This window comes from Eulemur rufifrons, chromosome 6 (genome assembly GCF_041146395.1).
Source record: "Eulemur rufifrons isolate Redbay chromosome 6, OSU_ERuf_1, whole genome shotgun sequence".
NCBI lineage: Eukaryota > Metazoa > Chordata > Mammalia > Primates > Lemuridae > Eulemur > Eulemur rufifrons.
Genome location: NC_090988.1, coordinates 22,727,579 through 22,750,464, shown reverse-complemented (window position 1 = coordinate 22,750,464; position 22,886 = coordinate 22,727,579). Strand labels below are relative to the sequence as shown.

At 37.3% G+C, this 22,886-nt stretch overlaps 1 protein-coding gene across 2 annotated transcripts in view; it reads right to left on the bottom strand.

The window, feature by feature from the left end:
* Positions 1 to 22,886, bottom strand: part of ALG9 (ALG9 alpha-1,2-mannosyltransferase) — an 84,229-nt gene that overhangs the window by 43,671 nt on the left and 17,672 nt on the right. The window contains exons 9-13 of one of the 2 annotated variants that reach the window (XM_069470904.1): positions 15,767 to 15,889; positions 12,729 to 12,883; positions 10,301 to 10,430; positions 9,527 to 9,674; positions 8,211 to 8,340 (exon numbers count right to left, since the gene is read on the bottom strand). In XM_069470904.1, the coding sequence (XP_069327005.1) occupies positions 8,211 to 8,340; positions 9,527 to 9,674; positions 10,301 to 10,430; positions 12,729 to 12,883; positions 15,767 to 15,889 (686 nt within the window). The remainder of the gene's footprint in view (positions 1 to 8,210; positions 8,341 to 9,526; positions 9,675 to 10,300; positions 10,431 to 12,728; positions 12,884 to 15,766; positions 15,890 to 22,886) is intronic. The other variant, XM_069470905.1, reaches the window with a different exon arrangement.

Below are 22,886 nucleotides of genomic sequence, written 5' to 3'. Positions count from 1 at the left end.
ACAATAAAAAGCTGAATGAATGGGTAGATGAATGAACCAATGAACAGAATAAGAAACACTTAAAAATGATTAAGAATGAAAAACATGCCTAAAGATGGAAGATGAACATCATTGTACCGGTAAGATTATAGATCACTGTCTTCTTGATCCAGTAATTCAGGAATATTGGGATTACCCCGGCCAATGGGTAGTATCCAGCAAGATTACTGGATGGACAGACAGGCTTTTTTAAGCAAACTTTAACAATTGGTGAATTAATTTAAATTTTTCTTTAATTGTGTAACTCCCCTCCTGCCTGGAAGAGTTTAACATAGTCTATTTGCCTTACCCACAACAGCATCCTCTTTAGTTCTAGGTTTTTAAAAAAAATTTTCCTCAGAGCTTGTAAATAGGTAAACCACACCTATTTCTTTGAAGCAATTAAGATCCAGTTCACAGAAAGAGCAGCAAAGGCAGTCCTAAATATAATGATTGAAATGACTTAATTAAGAAGAGGCCAGAAGGCTAGGAGGCAAAAATTACTTAATTGAAAACTTATTTCCCAATTTCGAATTGAAAGTTCTTATGCTCAAAGAAGGGAAACTTGAGGTCAACTGACAACACGATGCCTATGGTTTATAAAGTACACCAGAGATCTTCCTGGTAGTGGTTAAAAAGTTTCATATCTGTAGCCCCTAGTATGGTTATTTATGTTTTAATGATGAAAGTAAAACATGATTTATTATAAAAAATATATGAAAAAAGTACTCTAAAAAAATCACTTATTCTCCTTCACAAAGAAAATCGCCATCAACCTGTTAATGTATATCTCAGATCTTTTTCTCTACAGATATTGATTTTTCCTAACAAAATCTGGATCATGCTATATATACTGTTTAACTATGACTATTTTTAGTTTGAGATTTCTCAGTTTAAATGCCCAGCAACACCAAGTGTCTACTGCCCCTTAGGTCTAAAGGCTAAAGTAACATGAGTTGAACTAGAATCAGAAAAAACAATTTCTTCTCTTAATTTTATCAATATCTCACTGCAAAGTCTAAGACCACTATCCATAACCACATCATCTACAACTCAAAAATCAAAAGACTGGATTTAAATCTGCCTTAAAGTGTAACCAAAGAGCTCATTTTTTTTGTTTCTTGAGATTTAATCATTCTTTCTTGCATCAAAAATAACAAAATTGTAGGGTGACATTAACACATGATCGTGAAACAAAAATGTGTTTCATTTCATTAGTCACAGGCTACATATCAACCAGCTGTCGAAGCTAAAAATAAGCCTTAATTTAAAATTTTGTAAAACACAAGCATTTAAGACTCATTTTGAAAGAAATGTGACTTCTTTCAGTTTCAACCCACTACAAGCTTTGGAGAAGAACAAATGAGCACATCTACAACAAAAGAAAAAAAGGTAATGGTGGGGGAATTCAAGCTAATTTATTGATCATCAGCACCACATTGTTCACATCTTATCAATAAACATATGTTAAGGATGACAATTTAAGACCACTCCAGATGTAAACAAAAATATATGGTCTCAAATTTTTAAAAAGGCCTGAAACAGAGCTCAAAATGTCAATAATAAAAGGTGTGCATTTTGTCAGGGGAGGAGTGAGCCATGGAAAGCTGGGCAGTAATAAATATTGTCACAGCTTTTCCTCATTAGGTGTAACAGAAACTTTGCCAGGGTTGGAGTCTGCAGTAACATCATCTCAACTCTCAAACCTCAGCATCATGCTCCGGGAGCATGATACAGCACACAGTAAGCCTCTAACAGCTATTCATCGCCTTTGGGACAAAAGCAGCATGTAGACTTTCATTTCTGGTCATGAGATACCATCACCCAAGAAGCTGGCCCCAAGGTAAACTTTACCACCATAAAATATTTGACTGGAAAACAGGTAATGGGATAAACTGAAATATAAGCACTCCATATGGATTTCAGGTGTACTTATAGCAAATTGGAACAAGATGCAAAGAAATTTCCAGGGTCTTGAAATTCCCAGTCATTTAAAAAGAAAATACACTTCACTTGATTCCAGAAAAGAATCTCAGACTCACCTAACTCCTAGTCAGTGCCCTTGCCACTACATCATGTTGCCAATCATCAATATTTCCCTATGATATTTACTTTATTGAAATAAGAATATTGGGGCCTGGGAGGAAACATCTGAAAGGGAAAGATCTCAAGTATTTTTCTGGTTTTTCATTTCCTTTTTTGGATACGTTCCAGTTACATTCAAAAAAGTAGTTGTCGGCCGGGCGCGGTGGCTCACGCCTGTAATCCTAGCACTCTGGGAGGCCGAGGCCGGTGGATCGCTCGATGTCAGGAGTTCGAGACCAGCAAGAGCGAGACCCCGTCTCTACTAAAAATAGAAAGAAATTATCTGGCCAACTAATATATATATAGGAAAAAAAAAATTAGCCGGGCATGGTGGCGCATGCCTGTAATCCCAGCTACTCGGGAGGCTGAGGTAGTAGGATCACTTAAGCCCAGGAGTTTGAGGTTGCTGTGAGCTAGGCTGATGCCACGGCACTCACTCTAGCCCAGGCAACAAACGAGACTCTGCCTCAAAAAAAAAAAAAAATTAAAAAAAAAAAAAAAAAGTAGTTGTCACCCAGAGGCACAGACTTATAGTTTTTCTGTCCCCCACATAGCCTCACTGAATACATATTTGTTGATTAAATGTTTAAACTTACAAGTAAAAATTTAGTGAACTGTAAAAATGTAATCTCACAGGTAAGAACTTTTGGTCAATCACTATGGGTTATGGAAACATCAATTAATTTCTAAATGTCAACATAATGGATATTAGGGAATTAATTTTAAAGAAGTATTTTGAACAGTCTTTAATTAAATTTTTAGTAGATTGCAATATAACTGTACCATATATTATAGCAATTTGAATCTGCTTGTTTTGATACTCAAGACTGGTAGTGCCATTCATTTTCTCCTCCAATAAGGACTTTCAAAAAGGAAGAAGAAAGGATGAAATGAGAGAAAAAAAGAAGAAAAAGAGGAGAAAGCAAAAAATGGGAAACACTAATCATTTCTACTTATTGATAAACACAATATTTACTATTAAAGTACCTGCTACTTTACTTTAAACAGAGCTCTAGAAATGGAAAGTAACTTTTAAAAAAAGCAATGTTCAGCTATATAATGTCTATTCAGCCTTGTAACAACAAAGAATAATTACCTATCAGATAATAACCTATGCAAGTAAGAGGTGGTGTGAAAAGAATATTAGGAAATCCTGAAACTAAGCCTCTTATCCTAGGGCTAACCTTTGTCAAGTTACGATCTCTCTCAGCGTCAGTTCCTTCACCTATAAAATGAAGAGGTCATAGGCTCTTATATCTTAAGTTCCCTTCCAAATCCATAATTCTTTCTACTGGTTAAATGGGAAAAGCAGGGACAAAGAAGAATGAAATAAAGAAAATTTTGACTGAATATACAGACAGTTCTGTTTTAATACTTATTTTGAAAGCACAAATTTGTTCCAACACAATGGATATATTGGGGAACATTCTGAGGATAATTTAATTTTTGCATTTGATTATGTGTCATTTAATCCAGAAGAAACACTAGCTGAATGCAGAAGACTGCCCTCAGCGGAACCAGTCAGGGAGGAGTACACAGAGTGCATAGAAGCACACATTCAAATATCTACCAGCTCCCTCAATGCACGGTGTCATATGCCACACCCATCCATCCACCTTTGTCAGATTTCAGATTATCCTTTCACTATTCCACAAGCTGCAGCTTTTCCGACACCATTCCACAAGCAAACTTCAGGTTTTCTTTAAGGTAAACTGCCACATTTATTGTGGTAGTTATGTACTTTTAACCATTTAATATAGGCAAAATTGTACTACCGTCTTAATAGGTTCATATCTCTTTTTTCATAATGTGCCACTGACAAAGCTTTTAAGTATTATGTTCCCAACCCCATTTTCCCCATAAACCTTGTGGCTTTCCTGCACAATGATTTTATACCATGTTATAGTAGAACTGAATGTTTTATTATTTGGGAAAAAAATAATTAATGACCAATTTATTTTTTTCAAAGATAACAGATGGGCAAGCTTACTTAAGTTTACTTAAGCATTAAATCAAAGACAGAGAAAAGACATTCTTTTTAAGTACGCTCCTGAAGAGTTGTTTTTTTCCTCCAAAGTCTATCTGTTGACTAGCTCCCAAATCAGACGCTAGGTTTGGAGTAGAAAGGATATCATTAACCATGAAATAGTGAACAAAAATTTGAATTTGTCAAGAACTAAAGAGGTGACACTGAACATATCTTCTAAATTCAGATCTTGATTCTGGCAGAAAATTTTGGCCATGAATTTTCCACTACAAATGTTTCCTGTTCAATAACGGAATGTTCAATAGCTACTCAATACCTACTATGAAAGAATATGTAGCACAAAAAATATTATTTCTGGCCAGATGCAGTGGCTCATGCTTGTAATCCTAGCACTCGGATGCCGAGGCGGGAGGATTGCTTGAGCTCAGGAGCTGGAGACCAGACTGAGCAAGAGCAGGACCCTGTCTCTACTAAAAAATGGAAAAATTAGCCGGGCGCAGTGCCACATGCCTGTAGTCCCAGCCACTGGGGAGGCTGAGGCAGGAGGATCACTTGAACCCAGGAGTTTGAGGTTGTAGTAAGCTATGATCATACCACTGCACTCTAGCTGGGGTGACAGAGTGAGACCCTGTCTCAAAAAAAAAAGAAAAAATGATTTCTGCAATATAGTTATAACAGTATAGTGCAAACCACAGAGCCTTTACTAGTACTCACTCCTAATTCTTGATAAACCCAGAGGTAAAGGAAGATAGTGAAATAAAGGAGGTCATACATTTTTCCTAGTTTCTAAGCAGAATAAAACAGAGGACAGACTGAACCACTTAGCATTGAAGCTAAAGGCTGGCTTTTAAAATCAGTTGCTCAGAGCCAAAGGGCAGATAAAAATAATGCTGCTATTTAGCATGCTCAAGAAAGAGAGAACATAATTATTTTGCCTTCTTAAATGAACCTGGACTAAAAACCAGGACTTACACCAAAAGTAACAAACATTAGTGTACGACAACATGTGCTCCTGTTATTTGGCAAAGTTATTGGCTACCACAGTCATGATTCTGGCATCATTTCTTTTTTCTTTTTTTTTTTTTGAGACAGGATCTCAAACAGGATCTCAAACTGGAGTACAGTGGTGCGACTGTAGCTCACTGCAGTCTCCAACTCCTGGGGTCAAGCAATCCTCCTGCCTCAGCCTCCTAAGAAGCTGGGACTTCAGGTTTGTGTAACCACGCATGGCTAATTTTTTTATTTTTATCTTTGTAGAAATAGGGTCTCACTATGTTGGCCAGGCTGGTCTTGAACTCCTGCCCTCAAGAGATCCTCCTGCTTTGGCCTCCCAAAATGCTGAGATTACAGGCATGAGCCACCATAAATGGCCTTAACACCTTTCTTAAAGAATTAAACATATTGGCCGGGCGCGGTGGCTCACACCTGTAATCCTAGCACTCTGGGAGGCCGAGGTGGGTGGATCGCTCGAGGTCAGGAGTTCGAGACCAGCCTGAGCAAGAGCGAGACCCCGTCTCTACTAAAAATAGAAAGACATTATATGGACAACTAAAAATCTATATAGAAAAAATTAGCCGGGCATAGTGGCGCATGCCTGTAGTCCCAGCTACTCGGGAGGCTGAGGCAGTAGGATCGCTTAAGCCGAGGAGTTTGAGGTTGCTGTGAGCTAAGCTGATGCCACGGCACTCACTCTAGCCTGGGCAACAAAGTGAGACTCTGTCTCAAAAAAAAAAAAAAAAAAGAATTAAATGTATTAATTAAAAAAAAAATTGAGATTTTTGTTTATATACAAGTACACATATATATGCAAGTGGAAAAAACTAAAAGGAAAAAGACACAAAAATGGTAATAATGCTTGGATAATGAGACAATAGATTATTTTTTTTTGTCTATAGCTTTCATTCTTTTATACAATGAATGTATATTACTTTTATCATGAGAAGAAAACAAATATCTTTTTAAACAGTTAAGTGAAAGAAATAAATTCTTGATCATAGTTCATGCAGAATTAATAGTGAGCCATCAGAGGTCCTGCTACTTTCCAAAGGGCCAAAAGGTGAGCGCACTAGATTTGGAAGGCACTTTGCCTCATGCAGGAAAGTCCACTGAAACTAGAATACAAAGACAGCTCTGCAGGAAAACTCTCCACCTCAGGAACGTAGATAGCCACAGTTACAGACACTACACACCCAGCAGACACACCTCACCTGTTTGTTCCTGCTCTTATCAGCTGGCATTTTAGTGACTCCTATTGGCATTCTGAAAAATCTTCACCTTTTAGGTAAAGCTCATAGAGAGTTACTTAATCAAATTTAACAATGTGTGGTAGCAGAGAATATGGAAAACCAGAGACAATCAGTGACCAAAGCCTAAGAAATGTGCAAAAGTCCACTATAGATTTTCCAGCCAGCTTTCTCTAAACATCATTATCCCAATAATAATGAATACTCATTATTCACTGAGAAAGCACGTAAAGGCTAACTAGTAGGTATATGACACTATCCTAGATGCTATGGGGAATACAAAACAAACAAGGTACACAGTCATTCTCTTCATAGCATTCACACCTCTAATGGGCAAAGATATGACATACGTAACAAAAAATTTAAATAACATAAAACAAAAATAAATGGACTGCTCAGTATGGACTTAAATAGTTGGACTCAAAGAGGAAGAGAATTTTGGTAGTGTAAGAAGGGAGACGAGGGTAGTCCAGGCACAGGCATCAACATAAGCAAAGTCACTGGGTGGAAAAGGCAATGATGAATCTAGACAGACTGGAATGATAACCTGCTCAGGAAACAATACAAGTAACAAGGGAGAGACAGATTCAGGCAGATTTAAAATCACCTTAAGGGTTCCTTTACCTCTAATCCATATGACATACCATTATCAGATTAAGAACATTTGTGGGAAAATCTATAGACCAGACACTATGCTAAATATGACAGACAGATGTATTATCGAATCTCATAATTCCAGAGTAGGTACCATTTTACAGATAGAAATTAAAATTAGCTAAGCAGGGACATTAACTAATTTGCCCAAAGTCATCAAGGTAAGCAAAGGGCTGTGTTCTGAATGCAGGTCTCCTTGACTCCAAAGCCCAGGTTCTTTTTAACTACTCCATGCTTCCCCTCCCTACAGCACAGCCCCGATAACATCACTCTGAGTTTATAACACCCCTTACTGTGGTGTCCTCTCTCACCCTTTTGACTGTCCAGTGTACCCATGGTGATCCCTGTATATTAAAGCCTACCCTCTAAAGAGTATCTGCAGCTAAAATAAAAACAGCCAATAACAGTTCACTCTGGCCAGGGGTATTTTCCTTGTAACACAAATTAGAGACTTAAGTTAAAAGAATGAAGTTCTAACACAGCCATGTGGTAGAAATGCATATCTTAACCTTCTCGGGAGACCAGGTCTCTCAGGAGACCAAGGATGTGTCTTTAAGATGTCCATTTTCATAGCCTATAACTAAAGCTCATATAATAAGAATCTCACTCATGAACCCTGAGGGTCCCTAGAGGAGCACTATCATTATTGCTCTCATCTTTTTCATGATCAAAGATTTAATAGGTATCAAATGTCAAAAGTGGCATCTTTCGGAGGAACCGAAATAAAATTCACATGGGATCTCAGAATGAGTAAAGACAAGTAGGTGGAAGATCATGGCACTGGCAGAGATTGCTTCATGGAACTCACTATGGAAACAGTCTTTCTGACTGTTCATTTGCTAAAACCAGAATATACTAATAGCTAGGTCAAAGGTCCACCTGATAACTTGAAAGTTCCCCACCAAGTATTTTAACGGGCCAAGGAATGATATGAGTTTCAGAATGATGGCTCAAATTCTACCATAAGAAAATTTGCAGCCCATCCAAAAGCTTAGAAATTATATTAAATTATATGTGTTACACAGAAAATAAAGAATGAGGTTAATTTGAAAATAAAAGCGATACTGTTCATTCTTTTTCAATAAAAGTTGTTATATCCCTTACCCTAAAAAAAAAATCACTTTCTAAGAAATTCTCATTTTATCAATGCTCTAATGTATATGCCAATATATTTTAGGGGTAGAATTCTTTTCAAAGAAGCAAGAAGAGAGTGTAACCCTTACATATCTGGATGGCTCTTCTAGGTTCTGGTCATTCATGTGGGTAGGAACAATCCGGGTGGCCAGGGGTCCCTCTGCAAAAGGTTTGGGTAACTGGCCTCTGAACTCTGATGGAATGAACTGAAGCTGCCAACTGTCAGAAACACAAATAAGAAGAATAATAAAAACATAGGAGGGACTGTATTGCTAAACATACTTGAAACAAATAAACCAAAAAAAAAAAAAATCATGTGAACATGAAAAACATTTCACTTGAAGAGAAAATATTTCTGCTAAAACCTCAACCAGGGAACATAGAGGCAGAGGTCACAAATCAGTCCAAAATCATTGAGAAATTTACGACTAGAGATCTCTCGATCCATTTTACCAACTCTCAGCATCGAAATTTGCAACCAAGTGTTCATAACATCAAACAACCAGGAAAGTGTCAAAGTTTATTGCCAATTACCACGTGATCAGAGGGACTTATCAAAATTAAAGCAAATTCATCAGGTGTATAGAAAAAGAGTGAAATGTAATATATGGCACTAAGAACATACTAGTAGAGAAAAATTTTGTTTCTGAGTAAGCCTCAAAAATATCTTTAGCTCTAAAACTATTTCAAATGTAAGAGTCAAAGGCCAAAGTCAACACTTAAAAAACAAGTTTTAATTTAATCATTAATGACTGATACAGGATTTTTATTAAGCATTAAGATACTATCACCAGGTAAAGCTAAGTTGCTAAAGCCAATCCTCAAATGGAACAACATAATTCATCTTAACCAGATTTCCCTTTTACCTAAACAGGACTCTTCTCTGGTGAAATTAAGCAAAATACAAGGTACTCGAGGGCCTCTGCTATCACATCTAACAACAGACAGCATAAAGCGAACTGGTACAGATGTCTTAAGCATAGCTTTCCCCATTGTCTGTATATTAGTGGAGAACTTTCACTATTGGATGGAAAAAAATTTCTTCTCTAAAAACACTCTTCTAGCTAGAGTTTCTAGACCACTTTTAGAAGTGGATTAATATCAGATAGTTACCAAAACGTAAATACGAATCCTCAGGAAGAGCCACTAGCCTAGGACCCAAAGCATTTTCCGAAGTCCCCAGATACCTGTGGTTATGGGCAGTGCAAGGGGCATACCCAGACATGGCACTCAACCTAATGAATACAGGAGGTGGGTGCCCAACACAGATTCCACACTAATGGTAAACGATTCAATAAATTTCCGTGAAAACTCCAAAATGAAACAAAAATTAAGATGACACTACTACAGAATTGTTATATTTACTCCTTGATTTAAAACTCTGGGAATTAAAAGGACAACTTACTTATCAGGCAAAAGGAAGCTGCTGGGAAACCGATACCACTCTTTCCCTACACAGACATTCACAGGTCTGCCTTCTGGGACAGTGTGGATGGTTGGATCTGTAGCAATTCGGTAAAATTCTGGATACAAATCAAGGGGCCCATGATATCCTGGAATGGAGAACAGTGAGTGAAAGTCAAAGATGAGTAAGATGAGATTCTGACATTTAATTATAATGCATGGTAACATCCCACTGTAATCCACATGAAATTTAAAGAGTGTGAAGGGCCAGAGAAATTCCAGCAGGAAGCCTGCTCTACAGGTATAAAATGTCTCTGTAATTGGGAAGATGGTTACAACAGAGGCCCTATTTTGCCAAAAATAATTTGCTTTCTTGCCCTTTTCTACATCCCTTTGCCTTTTTAACTTTATGTTCCTTGAGTATATTTTAATATCCTATATCCACGTAATGATTATAAGAAGGAATATAAATCATGAGAATTTCATCCCAAATACGCATTTTAAGGCTTCCTTCATTCATCATCATTCATTAAAAATTTTAAAAAATCAGTAAAAATAGAGAAAAAATTTATAGTTAATCACACTAAAAGGAATTAATTTCTCTTCAATCTCAAAGTACAGAAGTTACATTCCACTCATTAAGTCTACAGGTTTTCCCTTTAGAAAAGGCCTCTTCTTATTGTAAGCCAAATATGTATTAAACAATCCTGCATCAAGTAAAACCTGATGTGAAGTGCCTCATCAGTGTGGGTTCGGATATCCTCAGCATATCTACCTCTGAACAGGGCCACAGAGCGAGAAAACGATAAAAGCCCAAACAGGAAGACGGTTCCTAATGCCAGCCAATTTGACGTCACAGTATAGTGCTCTAGGCGGTATCGTTGAAACACAAAGTGGTAACATTTCTAGAAGGAAAGAAAACTGTGTTGATAAAAGAAGATATACCTTCCAGAATAGACATAAATACAAGACATAGTAACGAGAGTGAGGAAGCCGAAAAAGAGGTTCTATTAAGGGCCTGAGCATTTGCAAACACTTAGTAAGGTATTCACTCCAAATTCTAAGATAAAAGCCAACTCCTCTAAAACTGACTATATAGTCTTGGCCAGCCAGAGAGCTTGCCGAGAAAGAAATCTCACTAGTTTGATAGGAAAGTTATCCAGATATTTTGTGAGTACTTAAATCCTAACAACTTATTTTTTAAAATACTTAAAAATGATTTTTTGATAGTTTTTTTTGATATATAAAGTATTTTCAATTTGTTTTGATATAATAAGCATTAATCTTTACTTTCCTTACTGACAAGTTTTCATCACAGGTTTCAGTATCAACAAAATGTCTCATGGCCAAACAAGAATTCCCCTCATAGAACACTAGAAATGTGCTGTTAATTATGTGCTGAAATAATTTGTAAACTAGATCATTACTATAATATATATACACATGCATGAATTCCGCTGTCTTTGAGTATCTTCTCAAATTTCTTTCCTTCCTGCCTTCCCTCCAAGATGAGAACTACTTTCGGAAAGCAACTTTGCAATATATAACAAATGCTATAAATCTGTTTGAACCCTTTTCATATTTTTGGGAATCTGTCCTAAGGAAACAATTCAAATATCTAAATGAAGATATTTATCCTAGCAGTATTTCTAATATTGAATAAATGAGCAACCTAAATTCTAACATGAATTATATACAATCATTATATTACATATAACCAAGTCGATATATTATATATTACATAATAATGTTATGGCAACATAGAGAATGTAATGGTATAATAGTAAATTAAAACGGATATAAAGTTACATGCACACTTATTATCACAAACATCATAATCCCTGATATGTGACATATAAAAATGCCAAAAGGTGTTTTTGTTAGGGTAGTGGAACTAATTTCTCTTTTACCACTTTTAAATTATCTGCAATGAAGTTCAATTACTTTTATAATTAAAATTATTTTTTAAAACTATCACCCTAACATTGATCAATCTTAAAAACATTATGCTAAAGGTGAAAGAAGCCAGTCACAAAAGATCACATATTTTGTGATTCCATTTATATGAACTATCCAGAATAGGCAAATCTATAGAGACAGAAAGTAGCTTAGTGGTATTTAGGACTGGGAAGATATGGGAAAGGAATTAGGGGGAACAACAGCTAAAGGATATAGAGTTTCTAAGATGATGAAAATGTTCTAAAATTGACTATGGTAATGGTTTACATATCTGTGAATATACTAAAAATCACTGAATTATACACTTTAAATAGGTGAACTGTATGGTTTGTGAATTCTATCTCAATAAATCTTTTAAGAAAAAAACTATCATCCTAATTATTTTTTTCCTGCCAACTGCAAATGGTAGCAGAGTGTAAGAAAGGGTCCAAGGTTCCTAAGACTATAAGTACTGATATATTCAAACTTATTATAAGATTAGCTCCACCAGGGAACTGACCTGGACAGGTTTTAAACCAGGATTACAAAGTGTCTCATACTGCTAATTGCCTGATGTAATCCCAAACTTTTTTTTTTGTAATTTTTTTTTTTTTTTTTTTGAGACAGAGTCTCACTCTGTTGCCTGGGCTAGAGTGCCGTGGCGTCAGCCTAGCTCACAGCAACCTCAAACTCCTGGGCTCAAGCAATCCTCCTGCCTCAGCCTCCCAAGTAGCTGGGACTACAGCCATGCGCCACCATGCCCGGCTAATTTTTCTATGTATATTTTTAGCTGTCCATATAATTTCTTTCTATTTTTAGTAGAGACGGGGTCTCCCTCTTGCTCAGGTTGGTCTCGAACTCCTGAGCTCAAACAATCTGCCCGCCTCGGCCTCCCAGAGTGTTAGGATTACAGGCGTGAGCCACCGCACCTGGTCAATCCCAAACTCTTGAGCAAGTTTTGTTCCAATCTATTAGCTGAAGAGCAGCCATTCCATTAGCTCTGACACAGAATGGAAATTCTGTAATTTGATTCTTGTTTGACAAGAGACAAATTAACACTGGAAACATATAATCAGCAAATAAGAGTATGATAAACAGCTAAGCAATCAATACATAAAGCTTTAATAATATGATCTATATCAGGTTTAATGGTGTGTATAAAATATCTTATGTGAAAGCATCCTATAATTTGCACTTAAGTTTTGTGAACAATTGTTTAGTAAGTGAAACAGAATGAGGCAGATACATTTTTCCCTGAAACTCACCTGAAGTGCAGAAAGAGCCACAGCGCCACAGAGACATATAAGTGGATATACAGGGAAAAGAAATCTCTCCTCTTTGTGAGGCTGGATGAAGAAAATTATAAACCAAATATACATTGGAGCCAAGGTAAGCCAATATGGGTGGCCTAAATTCTGAACTGCAAGACACAGAAAAATATCCACCTTTCAACATATTAGAACATAATAACATATTTAGCTTCAATCTTATCTTGATCTCAAATTTGGCAGTAGGGCCTAGGACGTTCCATAAAATGCTTCAACTCTTGTATTCACACTTTCTGCAATGTGATAAAGGCAATAAAGGCTCAATTAGAGAGAGGAATATACTCCTTAGCTCTCCTAAGAGATCCAAAATCTAAAGGGAAGCATGATACTGGATTTGGCCAGAACACAAATGAAAGTCAAGTTAATGGATAATAGAACTTAATAAATTCTACACTGGGTGAAGGAAAAAAAGCCATCTCCTGCTAATGAATCCTGCCACTAAAACTAAAGGTTCCTGAGATTAACCAAAAGTATAACACAAATTATTTCTTAGGTTTTAATTCCTATGTTCTGTTTGATACATTCATCCTCTTATCTATACGCCAGTCTGTTCAAATAGCCATAGATCAAAGGAAAAAAAAATTGTTGGATTCTCAAACTCATTACTGGTTTTCATCATGCCAGAAATGACAGAGTTTGTTTCAAAGTAAACATAAAAATGTTCTTAAAGGAAGTTTACTGATTAAATTTTTTCTCCTCTTCTGCAATATTTATCCACTTTTAATCCCAAAATTGTAACCAAAATGTACTTAAAGCATGTGAAAGAATTAAAGGAATGTAATGAACACTAATCCAAGAACCTGCTGGAAAGTTCCTGTGGTTAGGTTCATGAGCACTGAGTGACAAGCCTGCAACCCACAGTGAAGGCATCTCCTGCCCTTGGATTAGTGATAATAAGCAGTGCGGACGCTGGCAAAGGGTAGACAGACAGCGCCCCCTGGTGTCCACTGTGCGGTAGTGAGCAAGTTTAGAAGACAAGATCAGGACTTCAAGATCCCCTCCAGCAACGCCTTATCTAGCGTTCCTGGATTATCTGGATCACTGCAGAAATTTCTAAGGGATAAAAATTCTTAAACTGCAATAATAAGATTATCTTTAAAACTTTTTGCTCTAAGATTTTATCATGAGATAAATCCTGTAACTTAGGATTTATACTTTTCCAGGTAGCATATTTTAAGTTAGAATTTTTTTTACTTAGAAGAAAATAAATCTATTTATTGTCTATAAGTAAACAGTCTTTTTCTCTTTTGTACCTTAAAGGCTAACCAATGATTTTAAAATGTGGCCAAATATTTTGAAATGTCCTCCATAAATTATACAAATTCAAAACCACAGCTGGACATGATGAGATCATGGCTAATTTATTTGCTTTGTATTTTTGTATGGTTTTTTTTTTTTTTTTTAAAGAGTATTGTTTCTATTGTAAAATACACGGTAGAATATTTTAAAAAACAGAATGTACTCATTTTCTTACTAGGTAGATATGTGCGTGCATTACACATTTTAAATCAGTATTAGTTTATGCTGCACGATTATTTCCTACTGTAGTAAACAGCTTAATATCTTGGTTTTTTACTTATAAGCATTTCCAAATTTTCCATAAGCATAAGTTATTATTATTATTTTAATACAGATGAGGTCTATGTTGCCTAAGTTGATCTTCAACTCCTAGGCTCAAGGGATCCTCCCTCCTCAGCCTCCCAAGCAGCTGGGACTACAGGTGTGTGCCACCTTGCCCAGCTACCATAAAGTATTTTTATAGTGAGAAAAATAGTTACTTTTCAAAAAAAGAAAACGTGATTCTTAAGAAATAGAAGACGTAGAGGCATAAGTTAACACCTCAAGGGAGCAAACAGCTGAATCCAAAATGTGGGACGTTATGCAAGATGTATGGCCTCATTTCTTTAAAGAAATCTTTGGGAGAAAAAAGTGAGATGGGGTCCTCTTAAAAAGCTTAAGTAAAATAACACCAAATTCAGCATGTGAACCGCGTTTAGATTCTGCTGTAAACTAACTATAAAAGGCTATTTTCTGGACAATCTAGGAAATCTGAATATCAACCAGGTGTTAGATGACATTAAGGAATTATTGTTAATTTTGTTAGGATAATGGCATTATGATTATGGTAAAAGTCCTAACACAAAACAAATGATGCTGAAGGCTGCTCTAATACCCTTAAAACACATTGAAGATGTTATAAATCATTAATAGTAGAAAAGCAGAATGGAGATAGAATGGGGGGATCAATCACATGGCATTCAAATCAGACTGAAAAGTCTGAAATTAAATCTCTTTCCAAACCTCATATGAATTTCTGTTCAAATCTGTCTTCCATAAAAGAAATGACAGGCACTAGATATCCAGAGCCACGACAACTTGAGAAAACACCAGCTGTGCAATATAGAGTCAGAGCAAGTAAAATAAATGGCAGACCAAACCTTCCCCAAGAAAGCAAACACAGAAGCAAAATGGAACAAAGAGGAGCATCAAGCTTCTGAAGAAGTCCAAGTTTCTCTTACCTCAAAATCAAATTTGAGGGAATCCATTTTTGGTCCAGTTTTTAAAGTTTTGGTTGAAATACTTTCCCAAAGAGCATTTGTCTCTAGCATGAATTATCTTAAGGAATCTACCAGGTGAACACACATTTCTTTAAAAGAAGGAAGACTCAGATAGGATTGTTATCTTCTGAAATGCTATAAATGTTTTTGCCTCCCTGGGTGATTGTGTAAATTATACCGACTTTCTCACTTGAAGGGATAACAAAGCTCCTTCTGCCAGTTTAATTTGCAAGAATTAACCAAATCTTCACACAGGTCCAAATAATCAACAAATACAGACTGAAAATCAAATAAGCCAACGATTTCCATAGGAAGAAAATGGAGAATAAAATAAGCAGGATTCTTCTTCGGTACTTGGTATACATTGTTACTTGCTCTTTTCCTCCCAGAAAACCTACCATCTGTTATGCCACTCACCATGAAATCTCTGCAGCAGGTATTCCATAAGAGAAGTCAGTGGCAAGACCAGGAGAGCCAAAGCAAATGCTATGTTGAAATTCAGAAATCCATTAATCAAATAGAAATACCACGATTCTGTACCTGAGGGAGACACAAGAGGTAAGAAACCATCATTGCATGCCTTCAACGCCTATTACAGCACTTGATACATCTTGTTCTTTAAGTAACACTGATGATCCAATGCTTCAAGTCAATGAGAGTCCACAGCCCACTCTTTCATGCTCAGCCACACACAGGAGCACAAAACCAGAAGATAGGAAGACAATGGGATTGGTCATGAGGATTTAGACAGAAATCAAGATTCAAATAGCTAGTGTATTTACTATGTGGACCACATCATCTAGCCCAAATTGCTATGTCCAAATGAAACAAATACTTTTTCAGAACCACCAAATAATTTAAATATCTTTCAAGCTACGTAGAACTAAAATGATAAGAATGCCATTTCAACTTAACTACTCTCTCAACATTCTGCAGACCAAAGGAAAGAGTGATAAGAGAACATGGTTTGAGTTATTCAGGTCTCTCCCACTTTGTTTTCACCTGCTTGTCCCATTTACATTCTAGCATCTTTCCCCTTGATATGCTCAATCACTACTTTATAGTCATGTACAAAGGGCACCATGTGTTTGGTAAAAAGCAACAACTTGTTTTTCTCAGAATCATGTTCAGAGATCCAGGCCCTGCTAGGAAGCTTTGAGGATTGAGAATGAAGCAAAATGACTAAAAAAACCAAGCCTCACTCACACTAGTTTTGATTCTTTAACTCAACTCCTTAAACCCAAATGATGAGAAACAGCCCCCCTCTGCACATTTAGCAGGTTTTTCATCAGCTTTTCCCCTCAGTATGATTACTTCAATCAGGCAGTGAATGACACACGCGGGTTTTAATCACTGTGTGTTGTGACACCCGCCTTGCACCATAGCAATTTCCTGCAATCAGCATTGCTTAAAAGGGTAATTAGAAGGCAGAGGAATAGTCAGAAAAACCTGACATTCTTGTAGCTTGCACAGCAAAATAAGATTAGAAACCAAACCCATAATGCCAGAAACATTCAGGGGAGAAGTAAAAGGGAGCGAGGTTACACTAAGGAAGGGTTCAAGTTCAACTCTGTGTCACCTTTGGGGGAAGCTCACTCCTTCCTTTCTAAATGCAATGACTGAGATTGTTCATGAACAGAGGTCCTATTCCAGGCCAGGTTCATTAGGGGCATCTTAATCTCGTATTCTTTACAAATAACATTTGGGTTAGGAAACGAATGGATGGTTTTATTTTTAAAACAGACACGTGTCTTCTTTGGATTTTAATTAATATTTAACAACATATTTCCTAAACTGAGTACTTTAGGATCCAGTTTCCAGAGAGGTAAGCTTTTGCACAATCCTCTCCTGACTACCAGTGTGGAGGCAGTGCTATCAACCTTTGACCTGCCTTTTTCTTAATAGAATTCTGGAAATCTGAGCTTGTGAAAAAAAACCACAGAGTGACCAGAAAGGAGTCATCCTTTATATCATCTATAACAGAGGCTAACCATCAATAGAAAAAAGCCCCTTGTCTCTTTGATATTTGCAAATATAGATTGTTTTTTCAGGGAAGCTCTTAAGTTTCCAGCAAATATTTGTCTCCAACACGGCTTACTATACCCTCCTATTAGAACTATCTTTTTACCTATATATACTATACTCTGAAATGCAGAAACAAAAGTATTAATTTGGTAAACTCAATTATTCTTATGTGTTCAGAGCTCATAAATAAAGTTCTCAGCTAGGCTGTGAACATTTCATAATCGACAGTTAATTCCCGGAAGGATGGGGCAAAAATTGGGGGATAAGCCAAGAGTGAAGAAGGTTCAAGTAATAACAGTCTTAAAAACAAGGGCAAAAGGGAACAAAAAAGAGTGAGTTCTTTAGCCAGTGTTCTCTCCTACTGGATGACACACCTGCCTGAGGAAAGAAAAGGGTATAAACTTTTATCTCTTTCCTGGGAGATACTCAATGCTGCTGCTCAGAAAGCATTAAAGTTGAACTATGCAGAAAAAAACACATCAGAATGACAAGCTAAGCAATGAACTGGTGCAAGATGTTAGGAGAAAGAAAGCTGGCAGCAGGGCCTCTGCAGGGCGTGACTCACCAATCTGCCTTTTTATGGAAAGCACCTTTCATTCAAATGAGCTGAAGGGAGCTTTCAGAGAGGCCAAAAGAAGGGATAATGTTTACTGTTCCACAGATTGAATGAAGGGGAACCATTTTACATAACTGTAATTTTACAGAACTGTAGGAATTAAATTGTAGTAAGTCATCCTTATAAATGTCAAATTTGTACCACCAAGATTTGGGAAAAGCCACCAAATTTCAACAGAAATAATTAACAAAAGAACAAAAGGCTCTAGAACAATTCTGGCTGGCACTCAACTTTAAGCAGGACTCAGAAGACCCCACTGGGGCTTTTTCCTTTGCTGCTGCAAGAATGGAAAACCGTGGGCCTTCTAACAGAGGGCATTTGCCTGTACCTTCTGAAACTTCCTATCTAGTTCTCGGACAGCCCTTGATAAAATTCGTAACTAGGCAATGGGATCTTGTCCTAAGCTGCAAAGTGGCATCCTGAGTAGACCCACTGTGCTTTTAGAGGGAAGAGCGTTTCCTGCCTTCTCCAGGACTGTCTACTCCTCATCGGAGTCCCACTGTTCACTCACCAGACAACAATACTTGTTGACATCAACACATGAGAACTTGAAATGTTACGAGAGGCAAAATCAGTGCCAAGACCAATCACCTTTTTTTTCGGCAACACTAAATTTCACCTCCTGATCTTTGATCCCACCGAGATGTTTTGCCTATGATTTTGCAATTTTAGCCTTCACTACTCTAAATTTCCTAATTGCCAAGTATTCTTTACCTCATCCAAACACTCCTTCTTTCTTAAAACAAAAAAACAAAAACGGTCCAGTGCAGTGCTCCCTTGTGAAAAAGAACCTCCCAATGTGCCTGTCACTCTGCCACCCAAGCTCTCCAGGGACTCACCCTCAAAGCCAAAATGCACAAACCTTCAAAGGTGCAACTTCCCAACCATTCTATAGATTGGATCTTAACTTTTACTACCCCAATGCATGCTCTGTTTTCACAAGCTTATTCTCCTGTAGAGGCTCAATAGCCAAACTCCAGGGTTTTGCTAAGGTTGTTTTCAGTGGAAAGAACACAGGCTTTGGAGTAGGACAACCCTGGACTCTTATTTATTTATTTATTTTTGACACAGAGAGCAGTGGCATGATCATAGCTCACTGCAACCTCAAACTCCTGGGCTCAAGCCATCCTCCTGCCTCAGCCTCCCAAGTAGCTGGGACTATTGGTGTGTGCCACGACATCCAGCTAATTTTTCTATTTTCTTTTGGTAGAGACAGGGTCTTGCTCTTGCTCAGGCTGGTCTCTAACTCCTGAGCTCAAGCGATCCTCTGCCTCAGCCTCCCAGAGTGCTGGGACTACAGGCGTGAGCCACCGCACCTGGACTAACCCTGGACTCTTATCCCATTTCTACTACTTAGTCAACTATGTGGCAAGTTCCTCACCATCTCAACCTCAACCTCATCTGGGAATACAGATTAATAATGTCTATCTCACAGAGTTTTTGTGAAGGGAAGAAGATAGTATGTGTTAAATTTCTGGCATGCAATAAGCATTCAATAAACCAAATGAATTGTAATAAACAGAAGCTATTGTAATTAATATTTGTGAAAAAGAACTCCTTTTATTTCCCCTGGCTTCAAAAGAAAAGAGTCAACTCAGATCTGGAATGTGTCATTAGCATATGCTATCTAGTCAAGAAAGTGTAGAAAGGTCCCTTGGAAAACCAGGAACAACAGAGAGGGTACATATTTATATGATTACAATCACAACGGAGAGACTGAAACCAGCTTGCTCATGCCTTAATAGTTGCTACCTACCTAAAATTCAGCCGTTGCAGAATATTATGTTTTTCAAAAGAACTCAGTATTCAATCTTTTTGCCTGAGCAGTCCCTACATTTTACATTCCATTTGTCTGAAATGCACACCCTGGCATCTACACTCTTACTCTCCCTTCCAGGCTCAGTTCGAGAACCACACCTTTCCTGATACAACCAAAGGGACTTGCTCCTATGATTCCCTGACTATCTCCCCACTGTGGCACACGATACACTGTCCTGTGATTATCTATCTGTGTGTCTGCAGCCTCATTAGATAGCAAGTTTCATGAGGACACATGGTAAGTGATCAAAAGCAATTTGCTCAATGTTTCTTTAACTAAAATCTATTTGTCCATTCATTCAAAAAGTATTTGTAGGTGTAGTATGCTCTTACAGATGAGAAACAGCACTAAGAGATATGTGCAAAAACTATCAACACAGTGCATTTTTAATTTTCAGATAAGAAATCACGTGCCTACCATAGCTAATGAAGCACTTGGAGCGGGAGACTCTTGTAGAATAGCCAAAATAATGCCAAATACTGCCAAACATTAAAGACACACTATTTCACTGTTTGACAATAAAGTACTTTTCGGTTCAAAAAGCATTTTATGGGCTGGGTGCAGCAGCTCACGCCTGTAATCCCAGCACTTTGGGAGACCGACAGGGGAGGACTGCTTGAGGCCAGGAGTTCAAGACCAGCCTGCGTAACACAGCAACAGCCTGTCTCTACAAAAAATAAAAAACATTAGCCAGGCATGATAACATGCACCTATAGTCCTAGATACTCAGGAGGATGAGGCAGGAGGATTGCCTGAGCCCAGGATTCAAGGCTGCAGTGAGCTATGATCACACTACTGCACTCCACCCTGGGAGACAGAGCAAGACCCTGTCTCTTTAAAAAAAAAAAAAGGTATTTTATATCTATTATTCTTACTGTATTTGGTACCAAGAAAATCCCAAGTCAGCACCATAGCAGGTCTAATCAAAGTGGTTCTAGGACACAATAGTAAACAGGGCACTAATATAAGCTGATGGACACACCAGAATTCATTCAGTCATTCATTCTTGACAAATCTTTACTGTAAACCTGGAATATACAAGGAATTCCTACTCCTAATATGGAAGAAGTCATCTCTCTGCAGGCCTGCTAAAGCAAAAAAGAGGTAACACTCTTTAAAATAATGGAAATCAGACTAAAAAAAATTTGTCAAATTCAAAGATGAGGTAAAAGCAAAGAATTCTACCATCAAGGAACAACGCCCCAAAGTCTGCCTGACCGTAGTACTGCATCAGGCCTGTTAACGGCCTGTGTGACAATTGCCTCTTTCTAACAAAGCTTTTGCTACCACTAGGAAAGCAATCAGTTCCTGCACAACCAAAATAGCAAAATCTGAAATGAAGCGATCGCAGGTTCATCAAAGTAGGCAGAAAGAAGCCCCCAGGACTCTTTCCCAGTAAAAGATTGAAACAAACAGCAAATGCCAATGTCCGAGGAAAGACTGGCCATTGCTCTACTGGATCCCAAAACCTACCTACCACAGGAGTCCCTGACCAACCCACTGTTAAACTAGAAACGTAAATTTAAATCAGAATTTATTCTTTCTTTCCTACTTTCCCTATCAAGCTGATTATTTCTAAATTTAGAAGCCTCATCAATCTAGAGGGCTACAAAAAAATCTGTCACTTTCATATTCTCTCACAGTTTTATAAATAAAGTCAGAATATCAATATATTAATGTAATAACCCATTTATATGAAGGTAGAAAAGCCAGTTTTTCAAAATTAACATAAATTAACTCAATTTATTCACCATTACAGAATGGATATTATGTTGCCAGTAGGTTCTGTGTAAAATGATTTCTACTGTGCAATCTGGATATAAGATCTTTTATTGTTTTGTGGAATCAAACAAAATTTTACAAGTAAACTAAAAAAGGGGGCAATTATAAACATGCGAACTCTCCCTAGCTAAAGGGAGACATCTAGAGGCAAAAGCTTAAACGTGGGGCCATTTCTCATGTCCTCAGGAATCTTGGAGCCAAAAAGGAGCCTTTTTAAAGTTCTTTCACTTAGTGATTATTTTCTAACCTAACCATGTGGTTTGTGAATTCATCAAACAAAACACTGCTTATTTTAACATATTACTTGCCACCTAAAATGGCAATATTCCCCAAATCCCAGGAGGTTCAAGTAAATCTCATTTATTTCTTACTTTAAGTCTCCACGTTCAGCCTGTCAGTTCTAATGGCCAAGTGGCACAGGCCAATGATGGGCATGGCTAGCAACAAGACTTAAACTGATTAGAGGTACAGATAGAAACAATAGTAACCTGCTTCATAGCAGACCCCCAAGGCAATCACATACATAGAATGCTCTAGGACCCTCAAAAGGGTCTTAGATTAAGGCAGAAGAAACTACACTTATTTTAATTAAAAAATTGTCTCAATGTTTACTGCCTTGGCTGATCTGATCCAAAAGATCTCTAGCTCCTCCTCTTTTAACTATACCCAACTCAAATGCCCTCAGGGGCCAAATAAAACTGGCTCAGCAGCTGGCTGAGAGGCATCAGGGAAGGGGTGGAGATGGGGGTAAAGGGAAGAAAGCATCCCCAGACTAAAGGCATTCAATTTTTTTTCTCTTAACCCCAAGCTGGCCAACTACCCACCCTCACATGCGGACCCCAACTCAGCCCCATATGCTATATTTTGCTTATAGATTTTCCAAACTTTTTCTCCTAATGCCTAATATTAAAGTAATGCAAGTTTTTAAAAAAGTAACATCAAATGTGTATATGTGCAGAAAATGCCTGGAGGAATATACTCCCACATGTTAATAGCTACATGGAGATGGGATTATGTTGTTATTTTCTTTTTGTTATCATTGGTTTTTTAGTAAGAGGAGAAAAAAGTGACTTTTAATTAAAAAAAAAAAAGTAGCATCAAAAGCCATGGACCAAATAGAGTCCTTGAAACTCTGAAAGTGGGAATAACAGATAGCAGGACAAACAGAGAGCTAGTGTCTGACTACCACATTAATCAAGGGGAAATAAATTTGAGTGGCTACATGTCATCACTGTGCTATATTCAAATGTCATTCTATTTTTAAAATAGGAAAAGATGATCACCAGGAAAGAAAT